Below are 18929 nucleotides of genomic sequence, written 5' to 3' on the forward strand. Positions count from 1 at the left end.
CAGAGTGGGTGGATACTTGTTTTTTAGTGAGTATTGGGATAACCAATTACAGAATATATCCCGAGATTTACTACACAAGACTCGGTCAAGGTAAAACAAGAAAAAACAAGAGTTGTTATCTGAGGGTGGTTAGGACTCGTGAGTTTAAGTTTTTTGAAACACAATCTGTGCTGACTTGGTCTTCTATTCTGATTTGATCCTCTCAGCTAACATTATTGAGAGGGATGATATTGGAGAGTTTCAGATCCTCTCAAGTTTAGAGACTGAGCTTGATGATCTAGCTCACAATCACAGCTGCCCATGCACTGCATGATGGCAGTGATGCAAGGATTATTGCTCCATATACAGCATAAGTCCTAATGCATCATGATCGTTTGGAATACATGGAAAAAAAAACATCCCAATTACTTGTTAAATTGTGTCATCAAATAAACCAAAGATTCTTAAACCAGGCACCAAGATGCTCATCAACCTCTTCAACTTCTACAGAACTGTTGTCGTTCATGTTCACCATAGTTATCTTTCGTTTTCTTTCTTCTTCACTTTGACATCTTCATCATCATATTCTTCTTCCTAGTCTTCCTCTCGGACTGACCTGCGAATGCACCCATTCTCTCTCTGAACATCCTACTTTGTCAATACCGGTGCAAATTACTCGAGCTAGTATTGGGACGTTATTTTCTACCCTTTTCGTTAATTAAATCCTAATGGACTCTTCTTTTATTTTGGGAGAAGTATACTGAAAATGTCACCACCAGGAATCGAATCCTCCCAGTGTGAGGAAAATTCCTGTACCTTTCTGGTCAATTTTTCTATCATCTTCTTCGTACTAATTTACTGTAGCCTAAATAAAACGAGCACTATTTTTTTTGTTTTTGTTTTTGTTTTTTTCTTTTTTGAGCAAAATGATGGTAAGCCACCTTGATAAATGAAATAAGATGAGAAATAAATAGAAAAGGAGGCCCAACCGGTCCATGCACTATCGTCTGTTGTAAGAATATCCAACCACCCCGCCTCGCCCCGACTTGCTGGGCTTGTTCAAGAAAATCGTTTTGCTGTGGAAAGTCGAGTGCTTCTTCCTTCTTCTTCTTTTCTTTTCTTTTTTTTAATAGGTAAATCGGATATATCATACCATTCTATCAGTACATCCAAAAAAAATTAGGAAAAAGAAAATAACAAAGATGAGATGGAGCGGACTTGTGGATCTCACAAAGCTTGCTGCCAAAGTGCTCTACAATAAACGAGGCGACCCAATCGACTGCGTTGTTTGCCTCACGATAAGCATGAGTGACCTAGAAGGCCCCATAGTCCCTCAAGAGGTCTCTGATGTCTTGTAGCAGGGGGTGTTCGTTTTGTGCTCTCACGTAGGCCGTAGCCCTGAATCCACCTAATCATAGTAGCTAAGTTCTCTTCCAGATGGATATGCTCTGCCCACAATCTGACCCGCGCATGAGTGATCCCTTTCCAAGAAGCTCTAAGCTCAACTCCAAGTACAGAAATATTCTAGAGTCGGCACTCCTCTGCTGGGATCAATATAGAGTCGGCATCTCTAATCACAAACCCAGCACCTCCTTGACCATCTTTCTCAAGCACACTACCGTCAAAGTCCACCTCGAGAAAACTCGAAGATGGGGGTATAGGGCCATAGGCTTTTGATTGGGTGGTCCAACAAGAGAGTCGGACTGCGGCTGTGTTTAGTTGTAGGCTTGACATTTGTGCATCAAGCTATGGCTAGGCCTTAGAGCTGGCTACGTGGTCGGGGCCCAACATCGACGCCCAAGCCCAAAAACAATTCGCAACGTAGACTCCTACAATTGTCCACTGGCCCATTCCATGCTGCTATCACAATTACATGCACGCATGCGTATAACATAGCACCCAGGACAATGAATATAAATTAGAAGGGAAAAAAAAAAAATCTTTGGGCCAGATGAGAAGCGAAAAACTTGCCCAAAATAACTACTCTATGACGGAAAATAGTCTGAGCCTTTTGTATTAACTAATAATAGCCGAATAATCTAACGCGAAATGCTATTGTCCTAAACTTAGCGGCATACTTTCTAAATTGATATAAAGCCAAAAGGAAGGAGCTTCATTCAGACTGACATAGCCTTAGCAAAACAACTGTAGAATTTGCTTCCATATAGAATTTGCTTTCATTGATCACTGTCTATCAGCAGGTCGGTTTGATTTTTATCATCAATTTTGTATATAAACATGAGTATTCTCAATGAGTTTGGGTTGGTTGAAGTTGGGCTAATTTATCGGGACAAGTCCAAATTCTGCATACCAGTGTAACATTTTGTAGGATGTTTTGCTGCTTTTCCCTTCACTAATTCGACATAACATATGGTGGGTGTGCCAATTGCACATCAAAATCTCAGCAGCTTCAAGATTCGTGCTTGGTTTAAATTTTAAAGCTTTCACTCGCGGCCATGCTTTAGATAGGACTTCACGTGGTCTGTCACATGGCCCCCATGTTCTCCGCCCATTTAAATACTGGTCCGGCCCATGTGTGCATGTGGCTTGAGGTAGTGCGGTTCGGTGGCCACCTCTCCATGATTGCATGTTGATGCCTCGCCACCCCCCATCTCTCCCGCTTTTCTGGCTTTCCATCTCGTCGAATGGCCAAGTTGAATGCCTTCTCCTCTTTATCCATTAAAGAAAGTACAGCTGAGGTGTTATCTCTCAAATCCAAGCATGGCATAACATGGAAAGATTCCTCCGGAAATCATGATGAAATGTTCATGGCAGTTTGCTAAATAAACCAGATGCACATCAGTTACAGGTTATTTGTTTCGGTTCGCGTGATAGAAGATAAGGCAACGGTTAAGGTTGGTCGTAGTTTTGTTAACTTTGTACTGCAGGAGACTTCGTTTGCATTTCCTACAGCTCCAACTATAAGGAAATACATGCAGCTCGTAGCATAAAGTGTTTTAAGGAGCGTTTGGATCTCGGACACCCATACTGCTGTCATAGCGCCCACATTTGCCTTCTTCTCTTAGATACCCCCACCTCTTGGTCATTTTAAAGTGAACTTCGATGGTAGTTGGTTGGCAGACGGAGCACACGGAGGAATGCACTTTGTGATTAGAGATCATCTGGGTATGTTGATTGTAGCTGGAGGGCGACGTATCACCGGCCGGGCCGTCATTGAGGTGGATTTGCAGGCTGCCTGGGAGGGCATGTCTTATGTGAAGAGGACCTCCTTGGAGCCGACATGATATTACTAAAGGAGGGCTCTACCACGGTAGTTGACTGGATACGGAGAGAAGATCCGGATGGAGATGACCACCCGCTACTTCACGAGATCTGCGGTCTAGCCAGGGAGACAGATTTCTTCCAGATAGCATATGTGCATCGGAAGGCGAACAGTGTGGTAGACTGGATCACTTTCTTTGTGGCCTGATATTCGGGCGGAGTGATTTGAATCAGGGTCGGAGATATACCTCATCCTCTGTATTACCTTTTTTGCTTTTGATTTGGCAGGCTGTACTCATGTGAGAACTATATGAATAACGTTTGTGAACCAAAAAGAAAGAAAAAAAAAGAAGCGCTTGGATACCAATAGTTGAGAAATGCATGTGTTCGAATTACATGTGGTCAGAATTGCTATATTTGCTACTCCATTTCCGGTGTCTTGGTTTGTCTTGATTTGCCAAGCACTTACTTGCACATTAGACTAAGGGGTGACACCTTATAAGGGTCTGATGGTTATATCATTATTTTGATCCTTTTAATTTAGGGAAAATCTTGTTTCAACTAGTCTATCATCAGGGCATCATCTTGCTCGATTCAGAAGATAAGGACACTTGAGTCCTGGTCTTTCTCGGAATTGTCCTGGCCACTAGTAATTCACCTGCTTCAACCAAATTTATTGCTAACAATTGATTTATAACAGTCTGACAAGACCCACATCTGTGAATTGATTTCTAATAAAGACCAGATAAGTCAGATATCAGAGGCTTATCCAAATGGTAAAAGATGGTCTTCAAGTTGAATAATGACCATCAATAGGTCCAATTGTGCCCCAGAAACACTTGATGTTGATTATATGATGAGATATTCTGTCATTTCTAGGACTGCATGAGACTTGAATTAAGAACAGGCAGAACTAGACTGCTGCATTCACTGAGACAAGCAATGCAAATCGGAGGGCCATTACCAACAGAAAATGGGAATGATATGACAGCATCCTGCCTAGTACTTATCCAATTTAATTGAGCTAAGGAAGAACAGAAGGCAAGCTATGTTAGCATCTTGCAATTGAAGGAAAAGAATATAGGGCCACCCTTTCTTCGGCCTTGAAGTACATGAGCACAGAAGGATTACTAAGAAAACTACCATGTATGTATCTAATGATAAGATCCATACTTGAGAAAAACTGGAGTTCAGCTAGATGTGACAATGATAATTTGTGGGAGACTGATCATCAGCTAGCCTCTTTTTGAGTGTTTTAACTCTGTACAGCTTAATCAAATGTTACCATCTAAGTACCCTCTAGGTGTTTTGCTGCAAACCTATCACAAGCATGAACTATCCAGCCATTAGTTTACTCTCAGCCTTTCTGCCATTTGTATCTGATATACCCAAAGTACAATTTCTGCACGCCTTATATTTACTTGGGCTGAAAGCGAACATCTTTTGTGTCAGCCATCACCCCATCAGCAGGTTCGAGCTACAGGAACAAAGCAGAAGTTTAACTCTCCCAAGCAAAGGAACAGTCTGTCCCTTCCAATCTCCCACTCCACACCAGAGAAGAATTAAAATATATTTCCATGATAGGGCTCAACACATTCTCTCCATGTTTGATGCTAGGGGTATGATTTATATTAATCCAAAGACTTTTTAGCTTATGTCCAAAGCCTAAGGTAGATTAACAGCTGTTCCAGAACCCAAGATCTCACGAGCTAACAAAAACTTAAACAACAGAAAGACAGAAGAGCAATCAAGGACGTATTTAAAAAAAAAGTCATGTCATTATCCAAAAAAAAAGAGCCTTATGCCATTTCCTGTGACAGCAAAACCCATCTTCTTGCCATCTTCATATAGACTCCTCTCTTTCAACTCTCCCCACTCCAATTCCGTTGTTGCAGAGGAGCAAAACATAAAAAAGCTAGAGGAAATGGCACAAAGCTAGAGGAGGAGGAGGAGGAGGAGGAGAGGAGGCAAAATGCAAGTTAATTTTTTTCTACTGTTATTCTTCTTCTTCTTCGCATTCTCTTCTGACGTTGCCATTTCCCGTGCTGCTGTCGCCGAAAATGACGAGATGTCGGCCCTGCTCTCGATCAAAGCTGGCCTCATCGACCCCTTGGATGCTCTCCAAGATTGGAAAGCTCCGGCCGACCACCAGGAATCCAAGCATTGCAAGTGGACGGGTGTTGGGTGCAATTCAATGGGCTTCGTCGAGAGTCTCGACCTCTCTCGCATGAACCTCAGTGGCAAGATCACTGACGCTATCCAACACCTCCCCAGTCTCATCCGTCTCAATCTCTGCGGCAATTTCTTCTCCTCCTCGCTTCCTAAAACACTATCGGGCCTCTCCATGCTCAAGGAGTTCGATGTAAGCCAGAATGCACTTGTGGGCCATTTCCCTACCGGTCTTGGCGCATGCGCCGGTCTAACGGCTCTCAATGCATCGGGGAACAACTTCGTCGGCCGACTACCCGAGGATCTTGCCAATGCCACATCCCTGGAGGTCATAGATCTCCGAGGGAGTTTCTTCGAGGGGCCAATACCGGCATCCTACAGAAGCCTGCAGAAACTGAAGTTCTTGGGCCTCTCCGGCAACAACCTCACCGGAAAGATCCCGGTGGAGCTCGGTGAGCTATCCTCATTGGAGAAGCTCATAATTGGCTACAACGAGTTTGAAGGGGGTCTTCCCGCTGAATTCGGGAACCTGTCAAACCTCCACTACCTCGACGGGGCATTCGGGAATCTTGATGGCGTGATACCGCCGGAATTGGGGAAGCTGCAGCTGCTGACCACTCTCTACTTGTACAAGAACAATTTGGAAGGCGAGATCCCCAAGGAGATCGGGCACATGTCGGCACTGGCTGTGCTTGATCTCTCTGATAACCAGATAGCCGGTGCGATGCCGCCGGAATTGGGCCGGCTGAAGAACCTCCAGCTCTTGAACCTCATGTGCAACCAGCTCGAAGGCCCGGTGCCGCCGGGCATCGGCTACCTGCCCCAGCTGGAGGTGCTCGCGCTCTGGAACAACTCGCTGACCGGGCCCCTACCTCCAAATCTCGGCCGCAACTCGCCGCTGCAGTGGCTGGACGTGTCATCGAACTCACTCTCCGGCGAGATCCCGACTGGTTTATGCAATGGCGGCAACCTCACCAAGCTCATCCTTTTCAACAATGCCTTCTCCGGCCCGATCCCGACCAGTCTCTCGACGTGCTTGTCATTGGTTCGCGTCAGGATGCAGAACAACAAGCTCAATGGCACGATCCCGAGCGGGCTCGGGAAGCTGCCGAAGCTCCAGAGATTGGAATTGGCGAGCAATGAGCTTGGAGGCGAGATTCCAAATGACATCGCCTTCTCCACGTCGCTCTCCTTCATTGATCTCTCCCACAACCAGCTCCAATTAGCCCTCCCTTCCAATGTACTCTCCATTCCCACTCTCCAGAGCTTCATGGCCTCCGACAACCAGCTCACCGGAGGGATTCCAGACCAGTTCCAAGATTGCCCGGCGCTCGCCATCCTTGATCTCTCCAGCAACCGCCTCACTGGAAGCATTCCAGCGAGCCTCGCCTCGTGCCAGAGGCTCGTCAACCTCAATCTACAGCGCAACAGATTCACCGGGGAGATCCCGAAGGCGATCGCGATGATGCCAGCACTCGCCATCCTCGACCTGTCCAACAATCTCCTGGCAGGCGCTATCCCGGAAAACTTCGGGAGCTCGCCGGCTCTCGAGACACTGAACTTGTCCTACAACAATCTCTCCGGCCCAGTGCCGGCAAATGGGATACTGAGCACTATAAATCCCGACGAGCTTGCCGGCAACCCTGGCCTGTGTGGTGGAGTACTACTACCCCCGATGTGCCACAGGATCAGGTGGGGCAACGCCGAGGAGACGACAGAGCGCCCATATCAAACACATCCTGGTCGGGTGGTTGACGGGGATCTTGGCGGTCCTCGCCTTTGGCGTCACTCTTTACGGAGCTCAACAACTCTACAGGAGGTGGTACATCGATGGCGGATGCTGCGAGGAGCAGCTCGACGAAGAGAACAACGCATGGCCGTGGAGGCTGACGGCATTCCAACGGCTCAATTTCACGAGCGATGATGTGCTCGCATGCGTCAAGGAGTCGAACGTGATTGGAATGGGCGCCACCGGAATTGTCTACAAGGCCGAGCTGCAGCGACCCCATACGGCGGTGGCAGTGAAGAAGCTCTGGCGTTCAGGGACGGAGGCCGAGGCATGGAATTCAGAGCTCAAAGTCGACGTTACCAGAGAGGTGAGCCTATTGGGGAGGCTCCGGCACCGCAACATAGTGAGGCTGCTCGGCTATATGCACAATGACACCGACACGATGTTCATATATGAGTACATGCCCAATGGGAGTCTCTGGGAGGCTCTGCATGGGCCACAGGCCGGCCGGATGCTGGCCGACTGGGTGTCGAGGTATAATGTGGCAGCTGGGATTGCCCAAGGGCTTGCCTACCTCCACCATGACTGCCATCCCGCCATCATACACCGCGACATCAAATCCAACAACATATTGTTGGACGGAAACCTCGAGGCACAGATCGCCGACTTCGGGCTTGCAAGGATGATGGCGAGGAAGAACGAGACCGTGTCGATGGTCGCCGGATCTTACGGCTACATTGCTCCAGGTTAGTTCTTTAGTTCTCTACTCCATGTTCGTGTGTTAATAGTTGGAGGATCTGTGTTCTGATTTCAGTTTTATTAATGGCAGAGTATGGCTACACTCTGAAGGTGGATCAGAAGAGTGATATCTATAGCTTTGGAGTGGTTCTTATGGAGCTCCTGACGAGAAAGAGACCGATAGAGCCTGAGTTTGGCGAGTGCCAAGACATCGTGGGATGGGTACGCGAGAAATTAAGAAATAGCGGAGGGATCGAAGCAGTGCTGGACCCGACCGTTGGCGGGCAATGCAAGCATGTTCAAGAGGAGATGCTTTTAGTCCTTCGGATTGCAGTACTTTGCACGGCAAAGATGCCGAAAGACCGGCCATCTATGAGGGACGTACTCACGATGCTGGGCGAGGCAAAGCCAAGGAGGAAGAGCAGCAGTACCAGCGTAGCAAGTAACGTCGCAGCCAAGGATAAGCCTGTCTTCAGTATCTCTCCGGATTCTGATTTTCCGGAGATCTGAGGATTTAGATCCATGGACGATGATTATTCTTTCTACCTTGTATTTTTTGGGTCGAAAACATGGCTGTAAGCTTGTGGCACAGCTACGTAGATTAATTTAAGATTATACGAAGACCTGGCTATGTTCAAATAAGGTTCTTTCAGGGTTCAAGTACGTGCCAGATAATAAGGCATTGTGAAAATTGTACCAAAGGCTATTTTTCGTCAACCAGGTTTTGTGAACTTCAAGATAACTATATGGTTTTTGGATCAGTTAACACTCCGATTATAAATACCGTATTTTGTTGTGTTGCGGGGTTTTCACCCTGGCAACATTCCGCATACCAGCCGTGCAGGAAAAGTGACTGCGTCCTCACCGAGATATTGTCCGCTCTGGGAATCGGGGATCGTCGACCGCTCCCAGGGGTTCACCCTCTGGTGGCGCTCCGGGTGGAACTACCCTTTCCATCCCTCACGGTTTTGCCCCCAAAAGGCGCCTCGGTGAGAAGAGGTTATCGAGCCCCCATTTAAGGCACAGACATTTCCGCTGATTAGCCGATGTGCGACTAAAGTTCGGAACCCCATCCCACAACACAGCCCCCCAAATGGGAAGGTCTGTGCGTGGCCGGGGCCCCCCTTCTAGCGCCATCTGTTGCGGGGTTTTCACCCCGGCAACAGTCCGCACACCAGCCGAGCAGGGAAACCGACTGTCCTCACCGAGATATTGTCCGCTCTGAGAATCGGAGATCGGAGATCGTCGATCGCTCCGAAGGTCCACCCTCTGGTGGCGCCTCGGGTGGAACCACCGTTTCCACCCCTCACGGTTTTGCCCCCAAAAGGCGTCTCAGTGACAAGAGATTATCGAGCCCCCCATTTAAGACACAGACCTTTCCGCTGATGTGGGACTAGAGTTCGGAACCCCATCCCACAAAGAGGAATCCAAATCGGTCAGAGTTCTCTCTCACCGATTAGCAACAACAATTAGAAGTTTGATTGCAAGAATGCTCATGAAAGACCATATTATAGAAAAGTGTAGTCGTCTATATCTATAGAAGGAACTATCACCAGAGGGGCATCGCCAAATAAAAGGGATGCTGGTGACTGATGACTGTTTACGACACTTTACGACATGCTAATTTACATCATCCCACAGGCTTATATATATATATGCTATAGAAATCCCTAACGATCCACAAAGATTCACAGACAGGCACGCATACACACAAACACACCATCTACCATAGATCAAGCTGCTCAAGGACACCAAGACAGTTGCAAAGCATCAAAATTCATCAGCTCCCCGTCAAAGCCTGGATTCGAATATCCGACATCATCGAAGAGCGGCACATCCTGGAAAGCCTCCAGCCCAAAATCCTCAGCCTTTGGCAACCTCGTGACATAATCATCTAAATCATTAAGGCCGCCACCGCCGCCGTTGTAGAAATAGGTGGGCGACTCCATGGTGCTATCAGGGAAGCTCACCCTCGACTCGCTGGTACTGGTAGCGGGCGACTGGCTCGGAGAGTCCGACTTGATCGACACCGGCGTGGTCGATGCCGATCTGACAGAGGACGAATCGGGGAGATTGAGCCGCGCGCACTCGCCGTAGAGGCTGCGGGCGGCGGCGTCGTAGGCCTGGGCGGCCTCGAGGGAGGTGTTGAAGGTCCCGAGCCAGAGGCGGGCGCCACGGTTTGGCTCGCGGATCTCGGCGACCCACTTCCCCCAGGTTCTCTGCCTCACGCCTCTGAAGGCGCAGGCCTGGTTCTCAGGCCCACCCTTGCCTTTCATGCAGCCTTTCCTCGACCTCCTGAGAGGGCAGCACTTCTTGTGCTTCTTCTCTTCAGGTCCCATGGGAGCAGCACAAACCATACGATGATCCACAGTGGGGGGTTGGAGTGAAGGGAGGGTGGCACGGGGGGATACTAAAGGAGCCGGGGGGGTCCTTATCCTGTCCCGGAATGGGGTGGGCTTGGGGTCAGCGGGGTGGCACGGGAGGACGCCAAGTAGGCAAGAGGAGGGTAGCCATAATGAGCGAGGGAGAAGAGGGCGACACGAGGCTGGGACCGGCCACACGTCGGGAGGAAGTGGGCTCCACGAGTCAGGGCCCTGCCCGGGGGAGGGGCACGGAGACGTGGCGCCAGGGCGTTTACCCAGGTAGAATTCTTGGGGCCATGTGGCGGCGTGCAACGAATGAAATGTGCTCCAATTCTGGGCGGGCTGGACCAAGCGCCCACAGGTCTCGCAACTCGGAGTTGGCGGCTGGGGTGACCGAAAGGCCACAGAGAGGGGTGGGAATCAGCTGCAGGCCTGGTTGCAAGGGATGGGTGTCCTCCGGCCAGGCATTGCAGCCACCTGATCACCCTGGTTTGGAGGTGTTCGCGTCCGTTGCGGACCGGGATCTGTACCTGGGTGGTGTGACGATTGCAGTCGTGCATGGGCTGCGAAAAGGATCCACGTACCAAGAAACTCATACGACATTAATGAGCTTCTTCTCTCTTTTCCATACGGTCACATTAAGGGGCACTTTTGACGTCCGTTTCGTTTTTGGCATTGTCTTTCTTTTTCTAGGCACCCTTTGTCCGCTCGGTGCCCTTTTATCGTTGATCGTCTCCTGCTCCATAATGATCCTCTGACTCGATCAATCCTCTGCTCCATGAGTTCTCCATCCGGAGCATGTGTTTGGGATTGCAAGCGATATGGTTTGCAATTTGACCTCTTACAGCATCGCACGCCGCTATACCTTTGTTCCACGTGCCTGTAGCACTAAAGTCAGATCTCTGCCAAATTTTTTCTTCCTTGGTGTATGTCCGCTCGTATACGTAATGCTCACCACATGATTTCTACTCATACAGATATATTTTTGTTGGTTTTAAAAATTGCATGGAGAATCAACACTTTGTATTTCCGTGGCTGGCAATCTGGAATCAAGATACAAACAGTATATGGCAGTAAGATGCAATCATTTCAACTAATAAGCAATCACATGAAGATTCAATCACCGGACTACATTGAAGATGGAGTAAGCTTTTGTTCATGGAGCTGAATGAAAATGTCAAAGCAATTTAAGCCAAGGTTCAGCAACAAAGTGTTTGTATTTTGTTATTTAAAAAAAAAAAAAAAACAAGCACCAATCTTTTAATCAAATTATGCCATACCGTACCGAATCAAATGGTATAAAACGTACCATACTGTATCTGTTCAATACCAATATGTAGTATAGAAGGTATACCGACAACCGGTATGCCGAATTAGCCTTTGTACTAGATGTACCGATACGGTTATAGAATGGCACCGATACAGAGTCCGGTATTGAGACAGCATATCTTGCTTTTGATCCTTACTTTTTTAAATTTAAGATGCTATATAGGTTGTAACAAAACTCCCTGCTCGGTGCTTCATATGAAATCAACATCAAAAAGATATTTCATATCTGAAACAAAAATAGGCCACTAACAGCCACAGCCATAGATTCGAACCCTGCTTACAATTTTGATCAGGATCACCTCTACTTTGTATTCTACTCCTATCTCCCCTCTCTTTCTTCCCTTTACCCTCTTTGCTCTTGTACCAGTTTTACACTTTATAGCTTCATGAATTTGAGTTAGGAATCTCAACTCTTTCACCAAAATATTTAATCAAGGTCAAACCAGTTTGCAACAGTATAAAAACGTAGGCCTCATCTATGAAGACATGCAAACTGGATACTATGAATGCAGAGACTTTTAAGGGCACCCAAGAATACCGCAGTCCTCATTGAACTGATAAGGAATGAATAAGCTAGAAATTATGATACAACTTAATTTTCAATAAAGTAAGGATTCCATATTCCCAATCATTATTTGCACTAACTACCAGCTGGTTGGAGAGAAGACGAGTACCTATAGAGTGAGAAATCAATCTTGCGAAAGCATCATATTAATACGCCCATCTGTGTCATAAGTTTCCACAATCCTCTTTGCATACGAGGGAATGTGCCTGTCAGCTCTGCCAGCATCAAAGTTACACTGACCAATCAGAGACTATTTGGACTGACAGATCAGAAGCTACTTCATCAGAAATAAAGAGTGCAACCATAAAAAGAGATTATACCTTTGTTTTCCCCACTGTCGATTTACATACAAGTAGTTCCTTATTGTATGGTAATCCAATGAATAGCGAGCAAATTCCAGACCTTTTGGACCAACCTGCATCAGGTCATTTGACATTGTTAGCTTCAGACTACTTGCATCACTTGGGTTCCCAAAATGATTGCGATGCTTGCAAAGCCGAACTTACCAAGTTTAGAAGAAATGCTATAATGTTACCAATCAAACTAGGAGCCGGCTGAGAAGGACCTTTGCCTGAAAACAGTAAAAAGATAAACTAGAACATCAAAAGCTGATTTTCAGATTCTTCTCCTGGAGATTTGTACAGTATTGGAACTTTAATCTAACTGGAACTCTGTTAAACATAGCAATGTAACAGTATATAAAAGCACACTGTCATTTGTTCGTTATCATTATAGTGAAGTGTAAAAGGATAACAACACAGTGAGCAATAAGCATACCTAATTTCGCCTTATCATCAGCTTTAACAGTCTCCAGGACAAATGGCCATCTGTTACCCTGATATAAACAGTGAAATTTGAACTCAGCTGCCAGCTTGAGGTTATGATGTGATGTAGTTTCTCCCAAAATTCACAACCATAACCAAAATAATTATCTGGCATACACTGCTTCTTGTAGGAGTGATCTCCAAAAGATTTTCTACCAGACTAAGCATCTCCCTTCCTCGTTCATTCCTGCCATTTAAGGCTCCAAACTGTGAATGGGGGGTGGCTAGCGGCTTAATAGCTTATTATCCAAAAAATATAATCCCAACACATACAGCCCCAGTTGTGGAATTTATTTGTAAAAGGAAACTCTATTAGAATGTAGTATAAAAACTTACTGAATTATCTAACTCATCCATCTCAAGACTGTTCTTTAGTTTTTGTAACACTGTCACGGTGAAAAAAGCAGAAGGAGAAGAATATTTACATTACCTGACGGTGATATACTGTGGGTGTTCAGTCATGCTTAATCCGGAATATTTTGGCACACCCATATAGCCCACCACTAAGTCCTGCAAGGTTTTAGCAGATTCATCCATGGAGAAGAACTGACAATACAACAGGTTGAAATATAGATTGTCGAAACTATTAATGACAAGGTGATTTTAGTATCTTTATTTCCTTTCATATACAAGCAACAGAGAAGCATAAAAAAAAGAAAAATAGAACTAAGAGGTAGCTTTTCAAAATTAACAAAAAACTTTATCAGATATGTTAAGTCCTACAAATTTATAATTAACGCCATGCTATGTTCAATTTTCTACCTCCATAAGAAGCTATATGCTCATTAATAGGCACCAGTCGTATTTTCATGGTGGAAGGGCAAAAAAACAATTATCATAAGAAAAAGAATGAGCAATAATGATAAGAAGACAGATTGCAGAAATCATGCAGAGAACACCCATAGACCCCAGCTAGGTGCCAGAAAGTTCGGGGGAAGACCCAAGTGTTCATCAGCAAATCTATATGTTTAAAAAAACTTATTGTTTCCAAGACCTCTAAACTAGAAATATATACACTGTGAACAGCCCCACTCTAGTGAAAAATACAATTCAACCTTGGGTGAACTATGTTGCTGTAAAATCAAGTATTCATTAATGCTAGAAATCCTAGTTCTGATACCACTGAGGTATAATCCTTGCAACAAACATTGACAAAACAAAGATATGCAGGTTATGAAGGTCATATTGCTGAATCAGCAATCATTGTTCCACCTATATAAGATAAAACCGTTACATAGGCAACCCAAATGGGAAAGTGAACATCGAGAAGGACATTCAGTGGTGCAAAAGCTGAATAGACTCTTAAATTGTGCTAAAATATGGTCCTAGCCATTCTTCTCATCTCTTTATGCAATTTATTATGTTCCACCACAATAAAGTTCATATAAATTTGAAAATCCTTTCCAAATTGAAGAATGTCTTGCACAGCTAATAAGATAATAACAATTTTCAAGTTAAATTAACAAACTCACCGCCAACGCATTTGTATAGTCAAAGCAGCTGCAGGACATATCCAAAAGAATACTGGGGTCAGATTCCATTGCTGTTTAATTAGTAAGCAACACACACATACCCGAAAAAAGTGGCGTAGGGAGGTACCTGTAACAGGATGGTGCGATAACATCAACTAGTTCATTGGCTGGAAGGCAAAAATAAGGAACCTGTTCTCATTAAGAGTGTAAGCACTAGTATTAAACACCGACACATTGACATGACAAGGTATAGTTTGAAAACCAGATCGATGAGCACTCTACCTCTTCAATATGGCCATCCAAATGTTTTATGTGAACCTGTTGGAAAATAAATAGAAAATTAGATGACTGTAACTTTTGCCTGAGAGACCATTAAAATAGTTTTTAAACTCAGTGCAAGTTATGAAATCTAACAAGCTAGAAGAGAATCAAAATCCTTTATAACCATACAGCAATACCAGACTTATCAGTCCAGAATCAAATATAGTCTGCAAAGAACAGTAGTTGATGCAGTAATTAAAAGGAAAATGCGTTTATCAGGTCCCGGAGGGATTCTAGTCCCATATTATTGTCAAAAAGGGACAAGCTTCAAGTCTTGGAAGTAGGTATAGGAATTTGCAACACAAAAGGATTGAGTACTTTAATATGCTGCATTTCTTCTACATTTGCATGTGGTTACACTATTATATTGAACAAAAGCATTAATCTCATTTGAAACCAAGTTTCTTAATTGATCAAGATACACTACTTCATAGCTTAGATGACAACTTGAGGGGGCGACTTACATTTATCAACGATCTAAATAGTAATATTTTAAAGGATTTAAAGGTAGCAGTATAAAAATTTCTAAATTCAGAAATCTTCCAATAATACTTTCCTCCCTGCCTCTTTGGTAAGTTCTCGCAATATGGATTCTCAAGTTATGGCATAACTAGTTTGCTTTACAAGAAAATAAAGCACTATTTTCCGAAGAATAAACAAGGTTTGGATTTCCCTTTCCCCAATACCAATTACAACTCTCTCTGCTCCATCTCTGGTTCCTGTTAGCAGGGACCATGTTCTTGAATCAGTTAATGCACTTGCTTCATAGATCCTCCAATCTACCTTCGAATTTCCCCAAGTATCGACCTAGTTTTGCAATTTTAGACTCATGGAAACAACCCTTTAGACCTTTTGACTGGCAGCAAAACATTAAGAAATTGCTTTGTTTTAATACTAAAAGAGTACGGAGTGAAGGATATTGTAGGTCCAGAATCTCACACCAAGAAGAAAGCTGATATGATCCATGACCATACATTTTATTATGAAGGCCAAAGAGCACTAAAGAATACAACAAAAGCATCATAGAATCGTGGCAAATAAAAGCTAATATTCAACAATTTACAAGGTGCTAGGAAAATCCTATCCATGATTCCTTTAAGAAATTTAAAAAGGAACTAAGTCTAATAGTTCCAAAGGTGAAAATTGAAAACCTTGTAATCTTGCATGAATTCATAATGTAAAACAGTTTCTGGGCTACTGCTTGCAGCCTTTAAGAACTTCTCTAGCCCCTCACGAGTTCCATTATCCACTGTGAAAAAAGAAGGCAAATCAAAGCCAAAGCTCGACATATAACCTGCTTGTACCACATGATGAATTCCTCCAATTTAGATTCGAGATGAACAAAAACTGAATGATGCTTCAGCCTAGAGAAACATGCATTCTGAAGGTATGATTAACCGAAGAAAACAACAATTACCACAGTTGGTGCCAAGAACATAAAGCTTGTCCAAGCCCAGATGTTTCTCAACAGATCTCAATGCTGCAGTTAAGAAATCACTCTGCATTTCAATAGTGGTGGGTTATGACAAAGCATAAGCCTACAGAATTAAACCAAGTTAAGCAAATATGATATATACCTTGCACTTGACAACCCACGCCACAGAAGAGAAGACGCTTTACTCCAGCTGCCTGGTCCCAAAGATGAATATACATACAGAGGATTAGCATTTGTATCTCAAAACATTATGGTTAGTTACAGGATGACAAAAGTATTCTATATGAAAAGAACTTTTCGGATATGCTAGACTTTTCTTATGGACTTCCATTTTTACACATTTAGAATCAGAACTTCAATGGGAAGCTATATGACGCATCATTCAATCATAACAAGAGTCTACTGTTAAACAATAAGGGCACAGTGAGGGTAATAGTATTATGGAGTTCAGTTTGGTATTGATGAAGGTTTTATGAGAGAACAGGCTCTACATCTTAGGTTTGTTGGAACTTCATAAAAGCCATTAAATTAGTTAGAGATGAACTACAATGAATGTCAAGCAGAGTTAAATTGGTTAAAAAAAATACACCACCATATAGCGGTAGGGATGTGGTCAAGTTACCTCAACAAGAGCAAGGGTATCCAGGTTAGGAGATAATGTTGGCTTAACACCTTTTGCTGCAAAAACTTCATCAGGTGTCCTATAAAAAAGGAGTTACATTAGTTCAAAGAATGCCAAGTTAGAAATATCTAGAAGTGTTCAGATATGCGATCAAGTTAAACATTTATTGCAATGAAAAAAAATTCAAGGGTGTATTTACTTTTAAAAGTAATACCAAATCTCATTCAGAAGCAGAAGTGTTAATTGAAAAACTTATATCATACCTGGCTAAAACAGGTCTTGGAGCAAGTCTGTCCTCTGGGTCACTACAGAATTGATAGCAAATATTGCCTGTTAATCGACTAAAACCAACAGAAACATAAAATCTACTAGGAAGTTGCTCTTAGGTCTGTGTTACTAAATTTATGCAATTACCTCTGGACACAAACAACAGCTTCCACCATCTTAGATTTCAGCATTTCTACTGCAATAGTTGTTACAATTCCTGTCCATTGAGCTCCTAAAAATAAAATAGTCTTAGCTAAAGTATGCAGAGTATTTAACTGAGGTACTAAGCATTATCTACTTTAACAATGGAGTATCTTATTCAGTAAAATATGCAGAGAAATCTCTGGAAATACAATTATGAATCGTCCCACAGCTTTTTACGTTTACTAACCAGCAAAATTATTTGTCACATATAGTGATGTGCTTCTTGTGGTATTTCAAAGGAGAAACAATATGCAATGACAAGCTCAATCAACAGAATAATGTGTTTGGACTAACAATTATGACAGAAGACATATATTTACAATATTAAATTTTCTGAAATCATGAAAAATGCAACAATACCTTCTACAGGCTCCGTCTTTTTAGCATACAACAACTTTTCATGAACACCAAAGTATGTCTCATCCAAGTCCTCTCGTCTTCCTCTTCCATGGACTAATGGTTCCAAAACCTAATACAAAGTATTTTCTTCGTAAGAAAAAGACATCAACCATAAGCAATCAAGAGAGTTTGGAGCATTCGATAAGCGAGTTGGTGGGTGCATTTTTCTAAACTTCTTTTTTTTTTTAAAAAAAAAAAAGGATCTCGGCTAATAAACAAGTATGGATATTTATAGCGAAGTAAAATTTTAAATTCTGAAATTAAAATTAAGATCCTGCTAGATAGTCTTCTCGACAATCGACTGTCTAGCAAAATCTACTGCTAGAGAAACAAGAACATGCAAATGTTGTATGGTCCCCTGTATGGCCTACTTATTCGGTCTCCATAAATTCCATTCAAATGCTTGCTCACTCCTTCCAATAGATTAGAAGCAGTTCTATATAGATTAAATGGTAGACACATAATAAGCTCACCTCGATCCGGGACATGCCGTCTCCTAAGAAGGCGCAAGCATGCCTCACATGAGCGATGTAGTAAGTGTCGCACAGCCCGCACTGACTGCGCAGTTGATCACAGAAAAAAGATACAGAGATACACAAGGAGAAAAAAAAATGATCTAAAACAGAACAAAAGGAAAAAAGATATGACTAGGGGAGATGTAGAGGAGAGAGACCTGCAATGATCCTTAGCGGGGTATACGCCCCCGGGAGGAATGGGCTTGGAGCGCTGCCTCCAGTCGTCTCTGAGCTTCACGGGCTTGGAAGCTTTCACTGCGAAGAAGAGCCGGGGGGTTGGGGGAGAAGAGAAGTGGAAGAAGAAGGGAAAGGAGAAGATATAGATGCTGACCTTGTGGATAGGAAGAGCGGATGGAGAAAGGAACGGGGAAGGAGGAGCAGTGAGCGGCCATGGCGGAGGCGGAGCGGAGAGGATGAGAGGCTGAGAGAGAGAGAGAGAGAGAGAGAGAGAGGCTATCCTCGCTGCTTCCAAAAGCCAACGAGTGGCTAGAAATCGACAAATTGTCGTCCAACGTAGGGTGGCAAAATATGACCCGACCCGCCAATCCGATCCGTGTTCGACCCGCCATAAATAGATTTGGATTTAGCCTAAATATATTCGGATCGTAAACAGGTCGACCCATTTAACCTGTTTATTAATTGGGTCGGATACGGATTTTAGATGTTTGACCCATTTAAACCGTTTAACCCGTTTAACTGTTGGCAGGTTAAATAGGTCTAAACAGGTTAAACGGGTTAAACAAGTTAACCAGGTCTAAACAGGTTAAACGGGTCTA

General features: G+C 43.9%; 3 protein-coding genes across 8 annotated transcripts; 1 reads left to right on the forward strand and 2 right to left on the reverse strand.

Moving 5' to 3' along the window:
* Positions 1–4941: 4941 nt before the first annotated feature.
* On the forward strand, positions 4942–8598 carry LOC103711908 (MDIS1-interacting receptor like kinase 1-like). The gene is given in 3 exon segments (XM_008798227.4): positions 4942–7078; positions 7080–7845; positions 7929–8598. Coding segments are annotated over 3 exon segments (3090 nt in total). The 5' UTR covers positions 4942–5173; the 3' UTR covers positions 8348–8598.
* A 729-nt stretch (positions 8599–9327) lies between these two features.
* LOC103711884 (dehydration-responsive element-binding protein 2C-like) lies at positions 9328–10276 on the reverse strand. The gene has a single exon (XM_008798200.4). It carries the CDS (start codon positions 10192–10194, stop codon positions 9580–9582), a length of 615 nt encoding a protein of 204 aa, XP_008796422.1. The 5' UTR covers positions 10195–10276; the 3' UTR covers positions 9328–9579.
* LOC103711882 (7-hydroxymethyl chlorophyll a reductase, chloroplastic) lies at positions 9346–18604 on the reverse strand. Of its 6 annotated transcripts, none has more exons than XM_039114957.1 (20): positions 18485–18602; positions 18312–18408; positions 18112–18196; positions 17600–17708; positions 17183–17267; positions 17032–17073; positions 16769–16847; positions 16289–16340; positions 16129–16191; positions 15863–16005; positions 14673–14708; positions 14518–14579; positions 14391–14418; positions 13349–13428; positions 13036–13105; positions 12872–12929; positions 12601–12665; positions 12415–12509; positions 12204–12329; positions 9346–11243 (listed from the first exon to the last, which is right to left on the reverse strand). In XM_039114957.1, the coding sequence occupies exons 1-19, from the start codon at positions 18543–18545 to the stop codon at positions 12236–12238; spliced, it is 1404 nt and encodes a 467-aa protein (XP_038970885.1). In that variant the 5' UTR covers positions 18546–18602; the 3' UTR covers positions 9346–11243; positions 12204–12235. The 6 variants fall into 6 exon arrangements, 5 of the variants coding, with proteins under 5 accessions (XP_038970885.1, XP_026662312.1, XP_026662311.1 ...); XM_026806511.2 differs by lacking the exon at positions 9346–11243 and adding an exon at positions 11667–12083; XM_026806510.2 differs by lacking the exon at positions 9346–11243 and having other exon boundaries at positions 12046–12329.
* Positions 18605–18929: the final 325 nt, after the last annotated feature.

This window comes from Phoenix dactylifera, chromosome 17, assembly GCF_009389715.1.
Source record: "Phoenix dactylifera cultivar Barhee BC4 chromosome 17, palm_55x_up_171113_PBpolish2nd_filt_p, whole genome shotgun sequence".
NCBI classification, from domain to species: domain Eukaryota; kingdom Viridiplantae; phylum Streptophyta; class Magnoliopsida; order Arecales; family Arecaceae; genus Phoenix; species Phoenix dactylifera.

What these genes read in the sequence shown, in the direction of transcription:
- LOC103711882 (XM_039114957.1), bottom strand. Translation starts at nt 18,545, where the DNA reads ATGGCCGCTCACTGCTCCTCCTTCCCCGTTCCTTTCTCCATCCGCTCT. An exon ending in CGTGGGTTGTCAAGTGCAAG is followed by an intron (nt 16,192 to 16,288) that starts GTATATATCATA and finishes TCTTAACTGCAG; the next exon opens with CATTGAGATCTGTTGAGAAA. An exon ending in ATCGCACCATCCTGTTACAG is followed by an intron (nt 14,419 to 14,517) that starts GTACCTCCCTAC and finishes TATGTCCTGCAG; the next exon opens with CTGCTTTGACTATACAAATG.
- LOC103711884 (XM_008798200.4), bottom strand. Translation starts at nt 10,194, where the DNA reads ATGGTTTGTGCTGCTCCCATGGGACCTGAAGAGAAGAAGCACAAGAAG.